The sequence below is a fragment of the Thermobia domestica genome, chromosome 18 (genome assembly GCF_964235325.1).
Source record: "Thermobia domestica chromosome 18, izTheDome1.hap1.1, whole genome shotgun sequence".
Lineage (NCBI taxonomy): Eukaryota > Metazoa > Arthropoda > Insecta > Zygentoma > Lepismatidae > Thermobia > Thermobia domestica.
In genome coordinates this window covers 17273320-17297370 of record NC_137471.1, presented here as the reverse complement: position 1 = coordinate 17297370, position 24051 = coordinate 17273320, and the positions used below count along the sequence as shown (strand labels likewise).

Genomic DNA, 24051 nt, shown 5'->3' with positions numbered 1-24051 from the left:
TATTTATTTATTTATTTATTTATTTATTTATTTATTTATTTATTCATTCATTCATTCATATATATATATATATATATATGAACTTCCAAGTTGAATTTCTCAAGGTTCTCAACCGTACAGGAATTTTATTAGCTTGTTGCAATCAGCATGCATTGGTCCTTCAAATGGCATGATTAGTTTCTCTGCAGGCAAGTGCTTTCCCTCGAACTCCCTTTGTAAACCTGGGGGCGCGGTGGCTCAGTGGTAGAGCGTTCACCTCCGGTGCTTGGGGTCCCTGGTTCGATCCCAGCTCGCGCCGTGTGGACTTTGTGGTGGACAAACACCGTGTGCGTGGGTTTTCTCTGGGTTCTCCCGTTTCCTCCCACTTTCTTTATTCCACCATTTCACTCATTTCTCATTATCACCGTCTCGTTTAGCCTAACCGGCATAACCGTGGAACATTAAACTTAAAGATTTCATTTCATTTTTCCCTTTTTAAACCATATCCCCCTACCGATGTTCGGATACTATAAAATTTCAGCGTTCATTGTCCATTAGTTTTAAAGTCACAAGGGCGTGTCAAGAAAAATAGTCCACAGTGTACACCTTTGTTGTTGGCGGAGTAAGGTATGAAATTTGAGATGAATTTTTTTGTATTAACGAATAGGGAAGTATCATGATTTTTTTTATATTTAACGTCCCACAGATATGTCGTTTTGGCTATAGGAGACGGATGATTAATGTAAGTGAATAATTGCGAAATTATTTTTTTTAGTGCTTTTCCATCGGCATTCTAACTCGAGACCACGTGCACCTTCTGGAAATATTATGAAAAGTGTCTGCATTTTTAAATTTGTACCACATAACATTTTCACCTTCGGTAACATTATAACATTAATGAAATATATGTATTTCGTTTAATCCCACATACCAATCGGATTCTGATAATCGTATATTATTTTTTAATTGATCATAAAAACGTGTTCGACTGTTTTTAGGGACAGCATCGAAGGCGTTGCTTTCACAGCTCTAGATATTTTAATGTATGTGTATAAATGTATATTCCAGCGTAACTCCGGAATGTCTGGAGCAACTTTTACCAAACGTGGTAGGCATATTACTTTCAATCTAAGAAAAAAAAAAAAAAAAAATGTGCTAGTTAGATACCCTAAGACATAATTTTGGTTTTCGGTCGTATTAAATAACTATGGGAAAGCTCCCTGTTTTAAATTTCCAGACAGGCCAATAATAAATGAAAATTTGTTTTTTCGTGAAAGTAGGTCATATGCGCTAACTACTAGATCAGCGGGGAGGAGGGCAAATTATGGGGTAGAGGTAATTACAACTTCACTTATATTTTTTTTTTTTTTTTTTAAATTAAAGTTCCAGTAGGTAAGTTACTGATTAATATTTTGTCTTGAAGAGGTATATGCACACGTTCCTATCGTACTTTGATCTAACCGAAACGTAAATGACCTATAATGCAAATAATGTCAAAAAATAATGGGAAAGTTAAGAATAGTCGGTGTTGCTTTCTGTCATATATTTGCTTTATTTTAGATAAATATGAGTGAATTTGTAACGTCCTCCACCTCATAACTTACTATGCCAATGAAACAAAATGAACGCAAACCGACTAGCTTACTTTTAGAAAAATAAAAATATTACTATCAAGCCCTAGCTCAGACCGGCAGTATCAAGTGTATGGCGTGAACAATAAGATAAAAAATATACTTTATTGAAAAAAGAATCTATGAACATCCGTTAAGTATTTTAGGTCTAGAAAGAAAAATAATATCCCAAAAGGGGTTTTAATTTAAGTGTAGTGTTGAATCACGGTGGCTCAGTGGCAGAAGATTCATATCTGGTGCATGGAGTCCTTGGTTCGATCCCAGCTCGCACCAAGTGAGCTTTGTGGTGGGCAGACACCTTGTGCTTGGGTTTTCTCTGGCTTCTCCCGTTTTTTCCTTCTTTATTCATTCCACCATTGCATTCATTTCTCATCATCACCGTCTCCTTTAGTCTAACCGGCATAACAGTGGGACGTTAAAGATTTCATTTCATTTCATTTAAGTGTAGTGTTACCTACCATGGAATAATCCCTTTGTAGCTTGTAAATAAGGACTTTCACTTATTTTTTTTCATTATTAATAATAAAAGTCATGTTAAAAATTAACTATGGGAGTGGGATATAATCATAAAAATGGAATTAGCAAGAGTTGTAAAGAAATTTCAAAATTTATATTATTATTATTATTATTATTATTATTATTATTATTATTATTATTATTATTATTATTATTATTATTATTATTATCATTATTATTATTATTATCATTTTCTTACTGTTTGCATAACTTTGCTTATAAATATCAGAAACTTCCAGAAAAGTTTTTTTGTGTATATTTATGTATATAATGATTCTTTGAGCAAGTATTATTATCTTCTTTCTAGGTTTTCTCCCCGTGTCGGCTTTTCATCCTGACAACAAAAGTTCCTACAAGAGTAAGTATGTTGTGGCAGAAAGGGTGGAGGGATTAGGAAACTGACAAGGGGTTGACAAATTTTACTTCCTACAAAAGATTTTATTTAGAAAACGCTTAAATAAGCTTTTAATTTCGAAGGTGGTTTACAATAAATGTGAAGACAGCAATACCATTTTCAACAATTTGGTAGCTCAACCCGTTCGTTCCGGATATATCATGAGCACTGATAAACTTTACAACACTGCTTACAATTATGAAAGTACGAAATTATAAGTATGAAAAAATAATGCTGTATTATGAAATCAGACAAAAACAACATTTTGTAAAACAATTCTTTTACACCTACGTTGTTAAGCAGTATAGCCATCTTTATTCATATTTTTTATATCACCAGAGCGGGTTGAGAATCAAATTGCTGTAAACGGCACTTTACGTTAATTGTGAACTATTTAAGTAATTGGATGTGATAGTTATCTAAGCATTTTTTAATGTTAAACTTTCTGAACCATCTTTAATCCTTTGTTACTCAGTTTCTATGTCATAGAAATATGTTATATAGTTATAGTATTCGATACTATTATGCTTCGTTCTGCATTGATGCATTCTTCTGAGTTTTGTTATTGCTGTTGTAGAGGCTTCCAAAATTTGTTTACGGATATATGTGATACTGTTGTTGGATTGTAACACGATATAATAAATGTCAGGTTTCGTTTAACATGTAGATTTGAAATATGTAATAACTTGGATGTAGTGCCATTAAAATTAAATAAATAAACTAAGTTTTTTGTTGGGTTGACAACATTGTTAATTGGGTAGTATTGTAGATTATGTCAAATAATGTCCCCCTGTCGATATTTTGCATGTTATAAAATTACATAACCTTTTATTAGTTGGTTTGAAAGTTACAAGGCCGTATCAAGATATGGTCCACTCCTGTATGGTCCATTGCTTATATGTGTACCGTATTCAGAGTATTGATAGAGTAGCACATTCTGATTTTTCCTTTCATTTTGTTTTAAGAGATACCTGAAAATATATCAATTCTCCGGACGGAAAAATTTCCGTTCAATAACGTAACCTGATTTCCGTAAGTGGTAGTTTCAGTTACACAAGGTTGTACATAAATAGACATATGGTAATAAAACAGGAAATGTGCAAACAGAACGTATCGTAAATTACAAATACATTATAGTTTTATTAACTACATGAAGTACATAATAACAAATAAACAGTAAGAAAAACTATAGACAGACAGCTTTTATTAAATAAGGTCAGAAATGCGTATATAATTATTAGTGATGAGATTTTCAATGGGAAATCCCCACCTTCATCAGCGGCTTATTTATTTATATAAACATACACTGCTGTTTCAATCGCATCTCATTCGTTTCATTACATAATCAAAAGTGCTTGTGAGGAAGGTTAGAGTCTACCCATTAAATATTTCTTCATTAGTAAATATTTACAGACATTCCTGATTGACAGGCATCATTATTGATTGTTCAGTAGACAGCTTGAATCCTAACTTCCCATGTTTTATTACTGGATCTAAACTGACGAATGATTAAAATATTAACAATGACACACCTCTTAGATGCATGATATAATGACCGGAAACTTTTAAAGATCACAAATGAAGATGATTGAAGTTAACTATAGAAAACGTTCCGGTAATTATATATCATAACGTATAGAAGGCGAGTCGAACATAGTTCTGCAGTCCCGTATAAAATAAGAGAAGAAACGGCCAGATAAACTGATTTTACGGTACTATAATCGAACGCAAGAAAAGTATCCAACTTGAATGCCAGGATCATTAATAATAAAAATTTCAAAGGTAAAAGGCGTACTGGAATAATCGTTGAAATCTTCGTGAATCTGTTTTTATTAGTGTGTAAATTTTCTGTCTGGACATTGACCGAAACAAATATTTTTATCCCCTCCCTGCTAGTCGATTGGCTAACATGCACACCTTCAATAGATAGGGCCTCTCTTTTAATTCACACTGAGAGAGCATTGATACATTACAGTGCTTTGGATTCGACCTTGAACTGTAAATGTACTCTCATGTCCAAAATTATTGTCGCATGTCTATAAATATGTTGTTTTACGAATATAATTTGATAAGAAATTTGCCCAGTATTTCTTACAATGTTAGTATGTGTATAATTGACAAAGACATGTATGTGGCAAAATGTCATGTCAAAAGAGCAGTAAATAACAACAGTAAAACGAAAACAAAACTTTCTTTTCCATTTAGCAACATTTTGTTGTACTCATTCTAATTTTCGTATTTATAATTCTTTTCCTATGAAATTTACCAGAAATATACATTTCCCGATTATACTTATAGTATCAGTATTAAAAGTACCCTGCAAAATCATTTTCAAATTATATTCTTACAAGAAGACAGTTATAAATATGCGACAATTATTTTGGACATGAGTGTACATCTCATGTAGTCTTGGTGCTGAAATGGGACGCTAAACTTCAGATTACACTATACTTTTTCTGCTAATGTATAGTAAGCCTATATTATGTCATTTCTCTTCAGCTTAGTAGAAAGCCTATATTATAAATAATTTCTCTTTAGCTTACTAGAAGTAAGCCAATATTAAAATCATTTCTTTTCAGGTTAGTAGAAGTAAGCAAATATTATAAATCATTTTTCTTACAATCCTTGCAGATAAGTTATTCTATATACATAGGTATATAATGATGATAATGTATCATAATAACCGCAAAATATTTTTTTTTTTTTTTTTTTTTTTGTTATTGTACCATTAACTAATGTTAGTCCTATTTGTTTCAGATTGATTTCCATTTCCATTATTTGGAGATACTTGCCATAGAAAGCAAGAAACCAAATCAAGTAAGTGTATTGCACATAGAAAATGGGATTTCAATGTTTCCATATATGTATTGACAATTACACACAGTGTGCGTGATGAATTCTAAACACCTTTACACAAACGAAAATCTTGCTTTTGGAAGCATAAAATGAACGAAATTTAATACATGTTAGTAAGAAACTTTAAAGTAACAATTAAGAGAAAAGGATTCTTTTTCTGATTCGTAATATTAGAAGCATGAGGATTTTATTTCGCATTTAACATGCTGTAAATAATATTAGTTCATTAGATTTAAGCTTAATATTTAATACTTAAATACTTATTTTATTGAATCGAAACATCCAGTTATCTGCTTAAATATTATTAATTTGTATCTTCTAAATGTACTACTCCTCAGGGGCGGATCGGGGCAATCGCCCTCCCCAGAAGAAGAATTTTTTTTTATTTTATATATAAAAAAATCCATCCCAGAGTTTGGAGCTCTTAAAAGTAGCTCTAAGTAGCAGTATTACACCCCCCCCCCAGAAGTCCGTCCTGAATCCGCCCCTGCTACTCCTATATAAATATTTACTTTGCTTAAGGTATTATTGTCTATAAAAAAAAACTCACTAACCTTTTTGTTGTTGTTTAAATTAAATTGTTAAATTTGTTTGTTTGTAGTTAAATTTGACGGTGGGTGAAAAGCTGTACACATTCCATACTCAGGAGGAAGGGAGCCATGAAGTAGATTCCATGATTATTACAATAGCCAGTGCCATCAAGAACATCTTCCCGTCGGTTCCTTTTGAGTAAGTTTTCTGCTAATTTTTCCTTTAGTTTTAATCCAGTTATAATCGTCTCAGAGACAGAGAGAGACAGACAGACAGATAAATAAATAGATCGTCGTTGTAATAATTAGTATCTGAATTTGCCATTCATTGCGTCCTGCTATGATTTTTCGGAACAGTGGTCTTAGTTCTTTAGTACAAACTCGTCTTACACCTCAAAAATGTTATCTTGCACTTTTGTGTGTACAATGTTTAAGGAGGTTGAGGTCACAGATCTACCCATAATTCAATCATTTTAGTCTATGAAACACTGTAATTCCTAATATAGGGTTAGCTGAATGATTCATCGCGTTTCAAATCACTGCTTATTTACAAATATACGATGTACAAAGACGGGTTATATATGGAAAAAAAAAAAAATAAAATAAAAAAAAAATGCATACAATTACCAAGTTTCTGGTACATTTTACAATTGTTCAATGTGTGCGCCCTTGATGGTCCGACGCACATCCAAACGGTAATCCAGTTCCGTCTATACGTTTACTAGCATGTTACCGTCAATGTCCGTCGCAATAACAGCGATGCTTCCTACAGTTCTTGCAGAATTGTTGACATTGGGTGTAAATAAACTTTGTCCTTAACATAACCCCACAGGAAGAAATAATATTGCGTGAGTCGTAGGGGTCGATGCTTTGAAACTCGATGAATCATTTAGGCTAACCCTATAATTAACAGCCTCCCTGCCTTTATTTGAAAATGGATAATGATGTTGAACGTGCTTTTGTGTTTATTATTAAGACGGCCATATTAAATGAAAATAAGGGTGTGATTATTTCTATAAAATCCACGAGTACGTATTCCACGTCAAGGTTAATTCTTACTATAAAAGAAAACTGTTTCAGTTTGTGAGTAACGCTAATTCAAATAGTTAATATCCGCTCTAGTATGGATCTCTACGCACATAGCCTGTCTGCCAATAGATGGCACTAGCGTACAGGGGATTTGCAGATTTGAAACTACCAGAGTCACCGCTTAAGATATAAACTAATGTGTAAGAGTAATATACAACGAATATTACGCTAAGCAAATATATATATATATATATATTGAGGTGGATAACTGTGGCCGTATGTCGCCAGTTTCGACTGTTTATAGCAGATTTTAGAATAAATCTACTCGTCATAACGAGTTGGCCTAATTTATTAACAGTGAAAACTTTTGCACTGCTACTCTTCTACGAGTTTTGTTGAGAAGGTTATTCCAGAACTTCTTCCTTAATAATAATAATAATAATAAACTTATCGTCAGCGTCTGTATTTATAAGTTACCGTACAGTTTCGAACAGATGTCCTCTGTCATTATCATTAGTGCCGAAGGAACTTTCTCTGAAATCACATTACTAACATTCTGATTCGTAAAAACATTATCAACTTGTACCTGTGTAGGAAATGAAAAATTCATTTAGAAAAAGAATTAGAAAAAGGTTTCTTTCTGATATAATTAAAAAAAAAAATTAACACCAAACTCATCCGGAAGAGACTAATCTAGAGAATTCTTTTAAATTCCTTTGTCAGGAATAGTTAATCTGAAAATAGTAATAATACTTTGTTATATATATATATTCCCATTGTGTTTCTTATGGATCTAATTTTTCATTTCTTTCATACCTACAATTGATCAATGGTTTTACGGATCGGAAAGTTAGTTCACGAATGTTTAACTTTATATTATAAGAAATGAATTATTCATAGATTGATATCTTTGTGCAAACCTAATTGTTTTTGCGTCGTTATGTTTTTATATAAATAGTTGCTTGTGTTGGATACCCAACGTTGATACATTCATTTATTATCATCCTGTATATTGCCAGTGAGATTGCTGTATAGTCACTTGCGTATTTTGAACGTTTCTTGTGGAAACAATTGAAGTATTCTTTACATCATACTGTTATATCCTCTGCAAATAACAATGCTGCACGTTTCAACCACAACAATAACACCCAGCAAACAACGAAGATCATCAGTCAACATCTGATCCGAAAAAGGATGATCGTCATTACCCCCACGAGGATCTACAAAGACTCATAAGGATATAGTGTATAAGGCTCTGCAGCACCTTCGAATGCATCAGTTGTTGGGACTGCTCTTGGCTGCACCTGGCCTTGGGAACTACCTTACCCTCTCTCAGCTGCGTCTGGACCTTGAGATTTCGTACCACTCTCTTGATTGCATATGGGCTTTGAGATTTCTTACCACTCTCTTGACTGCGTCTGGGCCTTAAGAGAAGCCTAATCCTTTTCTCTTGACTGCGTCTGGGTCTTGAGGTTCTTCCGAACCAGTCTCTTGGCTACGGCTGGACCTTGAGACCTCCCTAATTACCTACTACGAAATTAAGGGACTATATTGGTCTTCGGGCCACCTTTAGAATTGTACTATACTGTTCGTAGTGAAGTTTTATAATAAAACTGTTGTGGAAGAAAGTCCAATTCTGTTTACCATCATTTGTCTCGACCAACCTGCTTTCCACAGAAGTTCACAATATTTTAGCTTTAATTTCATCTAATTTTTAGTACTTCCAAAGCATGTTAAATATGTCTTACTATGTTTTTTGTGCGTTTGAATCTCATGTTGAAATTATTCTTTTGTACAGCCATATTATACGGAAAGTGGAAGTGATTCCAAGTAAACGTCTCCAACAGCTGGTCCAAGGAGAATTAGGAAGGCCGAGCGAAGGCTTCAACCTGGGCCCTTGTGGTGGATTTTCTACGCAGTATGCTTGTATGTGCGATTACCATGGGATTCCGTATCGAGAAGAAGTTGCTTGGGTAAGCTGTTAATTTTCTTTGGTAAGGAGTAATATATGATAGAGCTATGTGTACTGTTGTAGGAAAGATCTCGGGAGTTTTCCTCCTCTCGAATATAATAGTACGGCGTAATGAGGAATGTGTGGCACATCTTCCAGTAATAAATAGCTTACTGGTTCTGCGCCTGCAGAAGTTTTCTTCGGAAATAAGAGCGCATGGCTCCCTTCGTCAGTCGAACGTCGAGAAATTAAAAATTTTATCAGTGAATTGACATAAGACTTGTCTTCTTTTACCTAAAATTATAGAGTAGAGCAGTGGCTCCCAATTAGTGTGTAGCGCAGTTCCATAGGGTGAATCTCAAAATTTTTGAACAGTTCGAGTTTAGGAAAGGTAGGGGCACCAGAAATGCAATGGATCTATTAAGAGTAATCGGTGAGGTTTATAAAAGAAAAGGGAAAGAGATGTATGTTAAGTTTATTGATATAGACAAAAACTTTTGACCAGTTGAACTAGGAATTGTTGATAGAAGTTCTAAAGAAGGCTAGGTTGAAATAGAAAGATCGAAGACTCAGTGAACAAACAAAATAAGTGTTAAAATAGGGGAACAAATGACAGAGGAGAGTTCAGTTAGAAGGCGAGTTTGACAGTGATATATCTCGCTTACGTTATTTAATACCTATCTAGAAATAGTAAAGAAGGGCAAATTCTTCTCCAGACACACATTTCGAAACCCTCTAGTCTTTTTTCATCATTTTTGCGTGGCGTTCATGTTTCTGTCCTATAGAATATAATGAAAGACGGTATTTCGGTATGATGTAAAACATCAGGTGCATACGGTTTACAGATGATATGATGGTGGTTGTGAAATCTGAAAAGAAAATTAATAAGATGTTAAAAATGTTGAGGATATACTGCTAACAATATGGGATGAAAATAATTATTAGAAAGGCAAAAGCCATATTAATTGACAATGCTGCAAATATAAAACTAAGAGGGAAGAAAATAAAGCAGGTGACTAGGTTTTCGATATGATATGATATGACATGAAGTGTGAACGTGAAGGAAAGGCAAATATAGAAGTGGCGAAACAAGCATTTAGGAGGAACAATTTTGTGGGTCCCTGAATCAAGAGGTAAGAAAAAGACACACACACACACACACATATATATATATATAAACCTACGCAAAAGAGTTTTAAAAAGACTGAAGGCTTTCGAAATGTGGGTATGGAGAGGAATGGAGATAATTAGCTTTGTAGAATGGGAAACAGTTGCAAAGATGTTAGTATTAATTAAGGAGTAAAGAACAATTTTATATTAATTAGGAGGAGGAAGAGAAAGTGGTTGGAATATTATCTGAGAAGGAACTGTATCACGCGGAACGTGCTAGAAAGTATGGGGGAATAAAAAAAAGAGAATTCGAAAGAGGCTGTAGTTGATGGACGGTATTAAAATAGAAAATTGCTACGGGAAGTGACCTGCCAATAATGACAGAATACCTATGACGTTTATATACAAATTCATAAGGATTATTTATTTATTAATATGTCATAAATAATAAAATGAAGTTGATAAAATACCAAATTGGATAGGTAGTAGTATCGTGAACAACCTAGAGATTACAAGTGAAGTTAAAAAAAAAGATTATTATTATTTGTAATAAATGTAATTAGGGAATCTGAAGCTGGAAACTTTGAGAAACTCAAACTCAACGTAGAAATTACTTGATTGAAACTACACAAAACAGTTGTTATATGAAATTACATACATATAGTAAAAATTGTACTAGAAAAAAACGTACTAGGTTAAAGGAGCTTGAAATGGGATACAAGAAACGATAGGCCGGTGTTGGGTTTGTTTAAACTCTTAAAGAAACCTCTAAATATTGGAGAAGTAAAAGTGTTACAGAATGAGCTTGAAAAGCTAATTGTAAAGGCGTGGTATTTTAGAACAGAAAGATACAACCTACTTTAGACTAAAGACAGTTGAATAAAAGGCAAGACTAGGTACTTGGAAATCTTGTGGATTTGATGAGGAAACTACACGCATTTGATTAGTTAACGTTGATGATGTTGCAAATGCAACAAGGACAATTAGAAAATTACAGGAAACATAGGAATAGCTTATCAATTTATAGAAATGCCTGAAAAAGTGCAACTTACCATATTAATCTGGAGTTGGACCACCTTTCTTCCACATCTAATGCGACGTGGAATATAGTATCGAGTTCGTAAATCGTACAAGTGGAATATTACACCATTCTGTGTGCATAGCTCAGTTCCATGAGAGAAGATGCTTTCGAAAATCTGCGCCGGATTCGTGCATCCGAAACAGACCATAGATGTTCAGGTTTGTTCAGAGTCCGAGGATTGGACGAGTCAGAGGAGGTGTTCAATTTCATCCTGATATTCGTTAAACCACGACGCAACAGCTCCGTCTGCGTTCATGGACGCATTATCATCCTGGGATGTGGTGTTTTCCCGGAAACATTATTTGGATCATAAAGTGCACATGATTCCCTAAAATGGCGACATACTGATGGCCAGTGATGGAACCGGTGGTAAGTATAATCACAAGACCTACAGAAAACAAGGATATTATGCTCAAAGCATGACAGTGCCAGCGCCATGTTTCACGGTTGGGCGGAGATAAGGCAAATCATACGCTTCGTTGGAGGGTTCAAGTCGCCGTGTTAAATCATTATGGTCCCTTATTAGCTGTTTCGCTTCTGCAAGCTTACTACCATACCATGTCCATACCATGTAATTCTTCTCGGGACTGGTTGTCGACACAGCTTGTGGGAGGCACTGCTTGATTCCCTCCGTCACGTGCATCGCAGTCGCACGACGGTTTTGAATTACAATCCACGGGGTTCCAACCATTTTTTCCTCTTCCCTGATTGACAAATTTTAATTTAAAAGTAAATATACAGATAGCAATTCAGGAAGAAAAATCAGAATTAAAGATGACGAAGATTAAAAAGAAAAAGCAGAGAGGATGTTGTAGGTGGTAGAAATGAACAATAATTGGAGCCATATGGTATAATGGCAAGAGAAAGAGCATGGTTACAGTAATACTGAATTTATTTGTTAAAAATACAACTGAATAGATACTGATTGTAGAAGTTTGTTGTTTTATAGATACTAAAACGTAGTGTTAGATGTTATAGTAATTTGAGTTTTTTTGTTGGAGAACCGAATGTCTTTGAGTCGCAGTTGTAAGTTAGTGTAAGGAATTGTATCAAAAGAGTACCCAATAAACGAGTAGGATTGGATACAGGGAAATTTTCTAATTGGTAATGGAAGAAGGACAATTTGTTATATAGTTTGATGATATGAGATTAATTTGGAAAGGTCTGATCTGAATTAGTTTCTTGGAAACGTTAGTTAACCATATCTATAGTATCATTCCCGACGTAGTTTCACCATGAGTTTTGAAGACCATTATTACCTTGGACACGTAGATGTTTGTAAGTGTGGTCACATCATATCTATTTAGACTTAATTATCATTTTTTTTAAATGTAAGTGAAAACACTAACTCTGCGTGTGTAAGACTTCTGAAGGGCTTCAGGCGTTGTGTTTTGGCATTGCTCAGTAGGTTAAGCCACTTAAATGAAAATGGAATCACTTTATAAGCATATTTTTTTTACTTTTATTGCATGGAGACGTCTTGTTAAACCGGTGGTTAAGTAGAAAAAATTAAAGCAATTTAATAATTCTTTTGTACAGTATATACTGATAATGTGGGAGTGTTGTAAACACTATCAAGAAGAAGAAGAACACTATCAAGTTCTGTTCACGTTGTTAGTATATATAGAAGAATTGTTAAATAAGCAGTTCCTAAAGAAATTGGCCTATTTTTTCTTCAACATAAACAACCAGTTTAATAAGAGCTTTCATTTCAATCTTGAACCTTTGCACTAATAGTGAAAAATGTGTTTATAAAGTGACTTGACTTTCATATGAATGACGTAACCTGCTTAACAAGTCCATAGCGTAGATGTCCAAAAACGTTCAGACGCAGTCAATGGAGTAAGTGATTTCAATAATCTTTTTAATAATTTGAATAAAAATACACCCAATTCTGTTTTTAAGTAAATATTATCAAGATGAAGTACCAGTGAAATTGACAATTTGGAAAATACTTTCTTTCCAGGACGTGGACACAATATACTTGTCACATGACACGCGAGAATTGTGCTTGAGGGATTTTGACCATCTGGACCAAAAGTGAGTATCATATACTTTGACTTTTATCTGTTGACATTACCAATATTCAAAGGAGACGAACATTGCAATTAGAAAAGAGGAAGTTATCGTTTTTCAATAATGTTGAATCTCATCCGTGGCTAAGTGGTTAGTATTCTAGGCCCAGATATGAAGTAGTTCAGTTCCTGGAGGAATTAGATGTGATTCGGATCTCAGTGTAAACTTCAGGTATTTTTTTCATATAGCCTCGTTAGCCTCATTAGTCGTTAAAGTAAAGTTAAATCGAACAGTTGAACACTCAATTTTCATTTCAGAACAATGTTTCCTGTTACATATCACATTTACACAGTATTACAACTGTGTACATACAGTGTACTATTCTTTAAAATGTTCCCGAAGTCCAGCAACTAATAAAACTATGGTAACAGACGTAAGCATGTGATTCTCATTGTACAGCAAAAACTGGAGATCTTTTATCGTCTCGAAAGATGCGAAAACAGAAACTTCATATGTGATGTCACTATTGGTTATGATTCAATTAAATAAATATTCAATGCTTGAATGCAATTTTGTACTCTGTTGTATAATAAGAAGAATATTTTAAATCATGTAATTGCTAGAATAACGAAATACTTTGTAGACTATTTAATTATACCATCTCCACATGTTTAGAATGTGCGTAAACACATAAAATATATGTTTTAAAAGTTTGCATTTTTATCTCAGGTGATTTATCTTTCGGACTCCCGTTAGAACTATTATCGACATTTGATAATCCGGTAAAATCGCTACTCCGGCACGGCCATGGGCGGAACGTGCCGGAAGAGCCTTACTGCACACTTGATTTCTTGCAATTTCAGCTAAATGTAAGATGACAAGTGACATCTCTTTTCTGCTCTCTTTCGTAGACTGTGGACAAATGAACGAAGAATTCATGTATTGCGTCTGTGAGTTACAGTACTTCAACATATTGTAACTAATAGAACATGTAACTCGATTACTTGGTATTAGTATTTTTAATGCTGTGTAAAACAGTTATATGTACTAACCTTAGCAGTGCTCAAAATTGGTATTTAGTTACTAATGATTTCAAATCTAATATAGTGTGTCTTCTTCTTCGGAGCAGTTAATAAAAAATTTCAGGCTCTACAACTTGAAAGCGTATATGTAAAGAGAAACGCTTCTGCCTGTATATCATTAATCTTCTAAACGGCTGAGTTTCTGGACTGTAAATCTTGTAGCTTTTAAATCTCCATGTTCTACGGAGAGCGGAGTCTCCGAAGATGAACAAAATTTGTGCACATACTTGTAAAGAACAATCTTCTTCTCCACCAGCAGTTATGCGTGATATGGTGGCTACTAGTTTTAACTGTCGCTCTGGAACGTAATTTCCAACGTAGCGAAGTTTAGGGAGTGAAATTGAGACCCCACTGCTTGCTAGGCTTTCCAGAGGCCCAGTAGTATGGTGGGACGTCTTCGTACGAGTTCTCGTTTCAGCAAGGTGAAGGTACAAAAGTCCATTGCGGTGGGTGGATGAAGAAGGCATGATAGACATACTAGTACGTTTTCATTCGTTAATAGTGTGCCACTGAACTCCGAGTTGTGTGACTGGATGGATCCATATCTTTCGGGTATCATTGCTATACGATTACAGGTAAGTGGTGTGTAAGGGCTTCGTAACTTCCGTCTGGAAGTAAGCTGCATTTACCTAGGCCTAGGAGTAGACATGGTGGTTTGACAGCTGCCCACGGACTTAGAATATTCGCACCAGCATTGAGTCCTGTGAAAACTTTTCTCAACAGACGGACTCAGAATGGCCCTTCGTACCAACTGCGATCTAAATAATGGCCCTAGGTTTACAGAGTCTTCGAGGTAGGTCCAAGCTTTATCGAGATAGAAAACCAATTGCCCATTGTCACCTGCAAGATAATGTCCATATAGCTTTCGCGCGATCGTTAATCTCTCGTGAACATGCCTTGGCACTAACTTCTGACTGTTCCCTTTGCGACGTTTCTTTAAGCTCAAATCGTGCGTGGTGATATGACTTAACTGTGCTCTGAGATACACTGCATGTTGTGGCAAGGTGGCATTGGGTGGAATGGGGCTTCTTTCAGATAGTTGTACGGATGTTGCATACAATAGATGATTTCGTTACGGAACTGACAGACCTTGACCCTTTAAGGGTGATCAATCAGTATGAAATTAAACATAACTCTATTTGTAGTAAACGTACCATCGTATAATATGCGTTCTTTGCGTATTATAAGTTATTATTCACATTAGTTCACTATTGGATTAATATTGCTGACTGGAAAGTCTATTTAGATAAATGAAAGATATTTTGTTGAAAAGAGTCTAGTGTCTTTAATACATATCTTCAACAACAAAACTAATTTCTGAAAGGGAATGATCAAAACTAAGTGTATGCTGAACTTAAGGAGTAAGTATTCTTAATTGTTATAATGTCAGTGTATAAATACAGATCTTATCTGATAACCATGTATGTTTTTAATTTCAGGGACATTGTACCTATAATCAGTGCTCTGGAATATAACACATGGTTTACTACATTTCGTGCGAGTGGTATTAGATTATCCCATGAGGCATTAGATCGCATTCTTCATGTAATTAGAAAGAATCTTAGCATAGAAGAGCTATATTTAGACAATTTAGGACTAAAATGGTGAGTATTATATCTAAGTATAGCTAAAAAGTTTTCATGTATATTTGTAATGTACTTGTATACGACAATTTTCGTATTGCAAAAGAGCTGTGTGCAATTATACCGTAGAATCCTATTTAATCCGTTTTAGGACTGGTGTAGTTCTAGGACCGCGGTGACTCAGCGGTAGAGTGTTCACTTCTGGTGCTTGGGGTCCCTGGTTCGATCCCAGCTCGCGCCAAGTGAACTTTGTGGTGGACAAACACCGTGTGTGTGGGGTTTCTCGGTGTTGTCCCGTTTTCCCCCACTTTATTCATTCCACCATTGCATTCATTGCTCATAATCACCGTCTCCTTTAGCCAAGCCGGCATAATCGTGGGACATAAAACTTTTCATTTTATTTTCTGTTGTAGTTTTAATTCGTTCGAGTTTTAAGACATATTTTTTCCCCTTTTAAAAAAATAGAAACTGGATTATTCTGTTTCTGGATCCCAATTTCTGTTTCTGGAACTCGAATTTTCAAAATTATTTTAACAGTAAATACATTATTTTAAGTTACAATGATGACAAATAATTATAATGTTACTTAAATATGAATGAATATTTCGGAACGCATGCGAATACACTAAGTTGTTATTATGTTTAAAAAAAAAGGCGCGAAGGTGTAAAATTAGCGAAAATCATTAGATGCTTTCATTGCAACTTCCGACACTGAACTGAATGACAAAGCGCAGGGAAAACATACTCAAATGAATACATGGAATATATGCTGGGTGTTCGATTCAGCATTCATATTCAGATGCAAAATTTGATCGAAGTTTTCGTTCGTGTTCCGAGTTCGACTTCAGGGGCGTTCGGATTCTGGAGACAGCCGTATTACGAAAACTAGTATAATCCTAATTTTCAATTCTTACTACTTCGACTAAGAGGTCGCATTCATCAGTGCCGTCAATAAAAACATTTTACAATAGCCTTTATGTACGGTACTGTCCCAGCATTCTTGTTTATAGTGTTTGAGGAAAATTGTAAAAAAAAAGTCAGTCAGTCAGGCTAATTGCAAGAAAGGTATCCCAAAGCGGGAATTGAAAATGAATGAGCAGACGAAAGTAAAATATAATCCTAATAATGAAGAAGAAGAAGAAGAAGAAGAAGACAGAAAATGAGTACTTTCGCCAAACCGCTTCATGAGGTGGAGATTGGGGAAGAACTAGGGAAGAAAGAACTTTTTTTTTTAATAATGTCTCACCATTATGTACCTCGGCTAAAGAAGATGTGATGATGATGCAGAATGAAATGGTGGAATGAAGAAAGTGGGAGACAAAACCCACGCACATGCTGATTGTTCATCACAAAGAAAAGGGAAATTTAAGAACAGAGAACGTCCAGGCGCGCCCTTTGGTAGCGTTACCAAAGTAGCAAATACATGGAGCCTATTAAAGGAGATAAAACTAGTAATTTAATTTTAAACAACATACACTTATTGAAACTACTAACTTTGACAGTGTAGCGAAATACATTACCCATCCTTCCAAAAATATTTCTTACTAACACTGTACCATTTGTTTACTAAGAAAGAAATCAGGAAATATGTACTTAATGCTTTTATTTATTGCTAAGTGTAATTTCCCGTACTTGGGGCTAATCCGTAACTCTTCATAGGGGGATACATAGTGGCTGAAACGAAAGGACTATAGAAGTGAAAAAGAGTAAGAGAGGTGATCAGAAACACAAGTAGGGAAACTGCGGAGATTTCTTGTTCTTCTATTACTACTACTACTACTACTACTACTACTACTACTACTACTATAATAATAATAATAATAATAATAATAATACCAGTGAATATTTCCTTTGGAGGCAAGATTGTGTTGTAGAGGACAGCCTATATGACGAGGGTTTATTTTACATGATAATTGTGCATCCCCAAACTGCACCGGAGTTAGCCCCTAGCCGTGATTCGGATATTACGTTAATAGCTATTATACTATAGTAGGTTTCATCCCTCATTACCTTGGTGTTACATACAAACGCAAACCCCATATTATTATTATTATTATTATTATTATTATTATTATTATTATTATTATTATTATTATTATTATTATTATTATTATTAATAATATATTAGTCATCTATTCCTCTTTCTTAAAAAAAAATCCTGTATTATCCGTACATGTAAGAAAATCGAAACAAAATGTGAGTCCTCTTCCGCGACTTGATATTTTACTTCAGCATAAATTATTAAAAATTTCCTTTCATAGTTGTAAGAATATGGTCTTTAAAACAAAAGTTTTAGTCAGTTTTATTTATTTATTTATCTTTTAACAATAGAATTCCTTGTGTAACCACTTTTCCATTCACCATAAAGGGTTACGGATTAACCGGAAGTATGCTAAATTAAAATTAGCTGTGAAACCTCTGCGTATAATTACACGTATTTCAGCTTAATTTTCATAAAACAAAAGAATGTGCTAAATAAGAGTATGACTTTTGTTGTAGAGTTAACCATTGTATTATTCATGTATGTTCTTATGAGGAGTTGTAATATGATTCGTTGTTGTTTTTCAGGGATTTTGCTCATAAGCTATCTTTAGCCTTGATAGCTAATAACAATACTCAGCTCCACACACTTGACCTTTCCAACAATTTTATAGAAGACAAAGGTAAGTCTTTTTTCGTGTACACTTCGTTACTATATCGCTTTCACTTTCTGGCTAAGGCTTAATTTATGTTTTCGCTGTACAAAAGCCACGAAAGAAGCTGGATAAGAAGTATACTAACCAGCTTATAATAACTGAACTAAAGGTATAAATGGGTTACATTGCTATGCTTGCTTTGTTTTCTGATAAATATCCCAAGCAAGTGGATTTAGAATTCCGCAAACTATAATCAAAAAGTAATGAAGGTGTAGAATAGGCTACCTAGATATATTTTATTTCTTATATCATACGTCACATAGTAACACCGGAAATATGGAATAGTTTTCGTACACTGTAAAAGCCTGAACATCGTAACTCATCCAAGAAATTAAAGATAAAAATAAGTAGAAGCATGATTTTGCCCTCATACCGGATGTAGAAATATGGTGGAAACTTACAGATAGTATTACAAACTAAGACTAAATCAAAAACAAAGTTGTGAGGGATATTTTTTTCTCCTGCAACGATTCTTTAGTATCGTTGAGTTTATTGCACAAAGCAACGGCAGGTACGGCATCAGCACCTGCAACCCCGGCACAGGCTTCTCCAAAGAAGTCTGCAAAGCCTAAGAAACCAAAAACAACATCTTCTCATCCACGAATATCAGAAATGGGAGCAACGCCATCAAGAATTTGAAGGAAAGGGCAGGAAATCACTGCAAGCTATAAAGAAATACATCTCTCAGAACTACAAAGTGAATGCCGAGAAGCTTGCTCCATTTATCAAGAAATACGTGAGAAGTAGTTGCTTCCTTGTCATTGGTTCAGACCAAGGGAAAAGGTGCATCTGGATCGTTTAAGCTTAGTGCTTCATCGCTGAAGGAGAAGCCTGAAGGTGGATCTTCAACCAAGGCGAAACGATCAGCATCAAAGGAGAAGGCTGCTGCTGCTCCCACCTTCAAGACGCCAAAGACCCCGAAGCCAAAGAAGACTACAGCAAAACCGAAAAGTTCCAAGAAGGCTGCACCAAAGAAGAGATAAATGTCTCAGTAAATCAACTGACATTTTAAAGATATAAGAGAATGGCAAGTTTAGAAAGTGCGATGAAAATATTTATACGTTCAAGATGTGGGGACACGTCACTCTCGTGAGATGTATAGGATGTTCAAAAAAGGTTAGAGGATTAGTATGGTTTATAAAACTCTTTTATTTGGAAGAAGAATGACGCATATTTTACATCATTCTGATTTAGGAATGCCATATAAGTTTCTTTTATCGCTGCAGCTTAGTTAACACAACGCCATACAAAGGAAGAATGGCAAGAATGAGGATGGGAATCTCGTGACAGTTAATGGAGAACGGTACCCAAATATAGTTGCCATTTTCTTGTGACCGCATTTCAACGGAATTAATACTGAACGCATGTAGTTTCAGCAAGATGGTCCTACCTGCCACACCTCCCACGAGACGATGCCTTGCTGCGTAAATAATTCCCGGGCCGAGATGGAACATTGGCCAGTTACGTCATGTTACCCTACTCCTTGCGACTGCTTTATTTAGACATTTTTCAAATCGAAAGTCTACGCAAACAAACTCCGAATAGTGCGAGAACTCAAGGAGCAAATTGAACGTGTTATCAGATACATTGAATGAACAAGTATGTGAAACGGTGATTATAAATGTCATTGTCTTGCAAAGGTGATTATCTGTTGTAATGATGTACACCGAGTGTTTACTGAATTATGACCATCCCTCCGCACAAGAAGGCGTGACCAGTAGACAAGATAATATGGTCACCCTGACTGTGGGAGTATTGCTGAAAAAGAACATACTCGAGGCTGTATGTTGGCAGACGGTACACTGTTACGATGGGAGGTGGGCAGGATTTATCCGCATTCCGAAAGGGCATGAACAATAGGTGCATCAATAACCCAGACAGCAGCATTTGTCGGATACGCCCGTTCCAGTGTAGTGAAGTTGTGCAAGGAGTGGCATGAAAACGTGGTAACAACCACCGAGAAACGGAACTACAGGGACGTACGGAAGGTCACATCGCGGGGCGAGCGTCGCGTCAAACGGCTCGTGATAGCCAAACGAACCATCAGTGTCCAGGAATTACGTGACCAATTCAATAGTGAATGCACAACACCCATTTCCCACGCAACTATGCTACGTACACTGGTACGCATGAAGTTCCACAGCAGACGATTCATTCATCCTCATGACTCGTCACCACCAAGTTCGTCGCCCATGGGCACAGAAGCACGCTAATTCGACCGCGGATGATTATAAAATGTTATGTTGGTCCGATAAGTACGGTTTGTGCTACACCACTCAGACGGGCGCATGCGTGTGTGCTGCCAACAGCACCAAGCTATGGATCCCTCGTGCAATGGTGGGTACTTTACAGGCTGGTGGGCCGGCTGTATGGTTTGAGGATGTTTTTGTTTGCATGGACTGGGACCGTTGTTGTGCATGGACCATAGTGTGACATCCGTTGTGTATCTGCAGGTGTTAAGGGATCATGTACGCCCTATAATGCAACACCTCTGCCTACACGAAGACGGCATTTTCCAAGACGACAATGCACAGTGCTACCGAGCCAGGACTGTACTACTTGGCTTGAGGAAATTTCCACGGAGCTGCAGCATATGAATTGGCTCCCTATCTTACCGGATCTTAATCGTATTCAACATCTATGGGGTAATTGTGGGATGCCATCAGGAATATATGGTGTCAGATACCCGTGGAAACATATCAACAACTTGCAGAATTAATGTCAGGCTGTCCTTCAAGCAAAAGGTGGACCAGCAAAGTATTAGGTACTTGGTCGCAATTCAGTGAGCACTCAGTGTTGAAACATTTACCATTTTGTAAATATCGTCGCTGATACTGCAGTGTCATGTGTCAAGTTTTCAGTAAAGCAAGAAAAAGAAAACATTGCTGTGATCAAATCAGATCTCTTGACATTGGCCGTATTGCCAATGTGGAAATAACTATCTTGCTAACAATAACTATTAATGCGACGTTTTTCAGGAAGCTGCTGCCTGCAGTTTTCATTACAAAATAATAGAGAACTGGATATGACTTTTTTTTATATATGTGCTGATTATATATATATATATATATATATATATATATATATATATATATAATATTCAGTCTCCAGTGAAATATATACTATTGCAGTATCAACGACGTTATACAATATTTTCTTAAGCTTATTAATGTTGAGAAATGGTAATACAGATGCATTTGGAAAAGATGTCAAGAGATAAAGAAACTGATGGAAAATTAATATAAAGTTGTCTTCGAGGGTCGAGTAGCAATATCCTCCTGACAGAATTTATTTGGCACAGGATAGGACGTACTATGTGAATGAACGTTTGTACTGTGGTAATAAACCTTGTGATTTTCTTTACGTGTAGAAAGTCAGTGCGTTAGTGAAACCTTAGCAAAATGTAGCATATTTTATAGTCGGGCTGAAAATTGAAGTAAACAAGTTCGTAAATATTGTTGACAGTTTTGTTCGTCGTAAAATCCACAACAGATTCCTGCAAGAAGGCACTCGTTATATGATTGCCAGGCGACTATAGTCAGAACCACAGACTTTCGTGGATCCATAATGCGAAGCAATTTTCTGAAGACGATGGGAGAATACCAGCAGAATGCTTGTTATTCGTATGGAAAAAGAAGGTTTATGAAAAAAAAAAAAAAAAAAAAAAAAAAAAATTCTGGTTTAAAATACTTGTTGATGAAAGTTCAGTTTCAATGGAATTACTTGCAGCGCTGTACTGGAACCCTAGCTTTCCGCTTAGGAGTCATATTTCGTAAAACAGTCGTATCGTGAACCTAAAGTACATGCTTTTTTTTTTAAAAAAAAAAAATAATAATAATAATACAAAATTTCAAGATTTTGGGCATTATGGTTTCGGGGGTTACTGTGACAACGAAAAATTTTTTTCAAGTACTCCTTTCGCTCTTGGTACAGAAAGATCATTTATACAAAATTTCAAAATTTTATACCTAATAGTTTCAGAGATTTGAATTCTATACCAAGTAATTTCAGAGATTTGGAGGGGAAAAAAGTTCCCATTTGTCTTCGTGATGTCGCATTTCTTAAAATCCCATTTCCTTCCCATGGCACAAAGAGATTACTTATAAAAAATTTGAAGGTCCTGCGCTCTAGATTTAAAGTCAGAGATGCGTGCTAACCATAATGTAGAAGAAGTTCAAATGAGAAGGAATATAAGCAAAACTGCAATTCGAATGCGCTATGCAACCGTGTTAGAAAATGAAGTGGATTGTGTAATTAATCACAATTTAAATCGGAAAAAATAATACCTGTTAATACAATTCAGAATAGCCATGTACCCTTTGCGTAAGGGTAAGGCCACATATATTGCAATAAAAGTAACAGAAATCATGTTTCGTCACAAAAAAAAAAAAAAAAAAAAGTCCAGAATTTCGAAATTGTCATTTGGAGATTAATTGCAAGTTACATGTACAGTTAATATAACATGTTGCTTGCAGTGTGCTTTGATTAACACCAAGTAAATAGAGAATATTTCTTTCTCTTTATAGGTGCTTCAAGTTTGTGTGGAATAATTGCCAAAATTACTCAAGGTGTGGTTATATTTTTTTAAGCACTTTTCTTTGAAAAACATAGGTGCAGGTGTAAATTTCTAACACCGAATGCTTTTGAAACTGTAAAGAGCTAGTAAAGCTTACATGCTACTAACACTTCTAGATGCATGTATTATATGCTGCTTTCAAAATTCCCAATGATGTGGGCAAATTTTTGTTGAGAGAGGCAAATTCATCATAAAAAGAGAAAGTCGTGTGTTCGCTAAAATTATTGTGAAATTCAGCGTATTTAGTGTAGAAGCTAACAAAACAAAATTAATTCGTTAAGACATTTTTTGTAGAAAGATCATCCCGAAATTAATGCCTCCACTGGAATAACTTTATTATATTGTAATAAAATTTCATCCACATGTAATACAATGCTAGCTATGCTACTAGCGCGCACATTTTTTCATTTGCTAATAACTAAGTAAACAGTATGAATGAGAAAGAGTTCTGGTTGAGATCAGTAGCGGACTAAAGGCGGCATGTGTAGAGGACGCAACTGACTTTAGAAATATTAGACGGTGGATGAAAAAGTTTCTGAGAGAATAAACATCGATGGGGAATAAACATCAAAGTGTTGGACCAGCAGTTGCAGGAACAGATGAAAACCTAGAAAGAATGCATCGCTAATTAGAGATAACACTCTTGTGAGGTGATTGACTGATGACATAAGCTATAGAAACATTAGTTCACGAATTTAGGGAACCTGTTCAATAGAAGACAAATCACATTCTACGAGACAGTGTTGTTCTGCACCACGGTACTATCCATTCGTACGTCTTAGTGAAAACACCATAAGCCATTTCCAAAGTAAGACTGTTATCAATACTCCAACCACCTTACAATTCTGATTGAGCACCATGTGACTTCCATTAGTTTGCTTCTCCCAAAAACAACCTTTGTGAACAGGACGTGGAAGACATTAAGGTCGTTTCGAATGTATAGGTCAAGAAAACAACCTCTGAAAATTTTCTAAAGCATATTTCAGCATTGGTTTGAACGGTGGTAGAAATGTATCGAAAG

General features: G+C 35.4%; 1 protein-coding gene across 2 annotated transcripts in view; it reads left to right on the top strand.

Annotated features, from left to right (window-relative positions):
* Positions 1–24051, top strand: part of LRR (capping protein regulator and myosin 1 linker 1 leucine rich repeat protein) — a 109880-nt gene that overhangs the window by 9104 nt on the left and 76725 nt on the right. The window contains exons 3-10 of one of the 2 annotated variants that reach the window (XM_081745064.1): positions 2434–2484; positions 5278–5337; positions 5978–6105; positions 8734–8908; positions 13044–13117; positions 15615–15779; positions 18327–18421; positions 22981–23022. In XM_081745064.1, the coding sequence (XP_081601190.1) occupies positions 2434–2484; positions 5278–5337; positions 5978–6105; positions 8734–8908; positions 13044–13117; positions 15615–15779; positions 18327–18421; positions 22981–23022 (790 nt within the window). The remainder of the gene's footprint in view (positions 1–2433; positions 2485–5277; positions 5338–5977; positions 6106–8733; positions 8909–13043; positions 13118–15614; positions 15780–18326; positions 18422–22980; positions 23023–24051) is intronic. The other variant, XM_081745065.1, reaches the window with a different exon arrangement.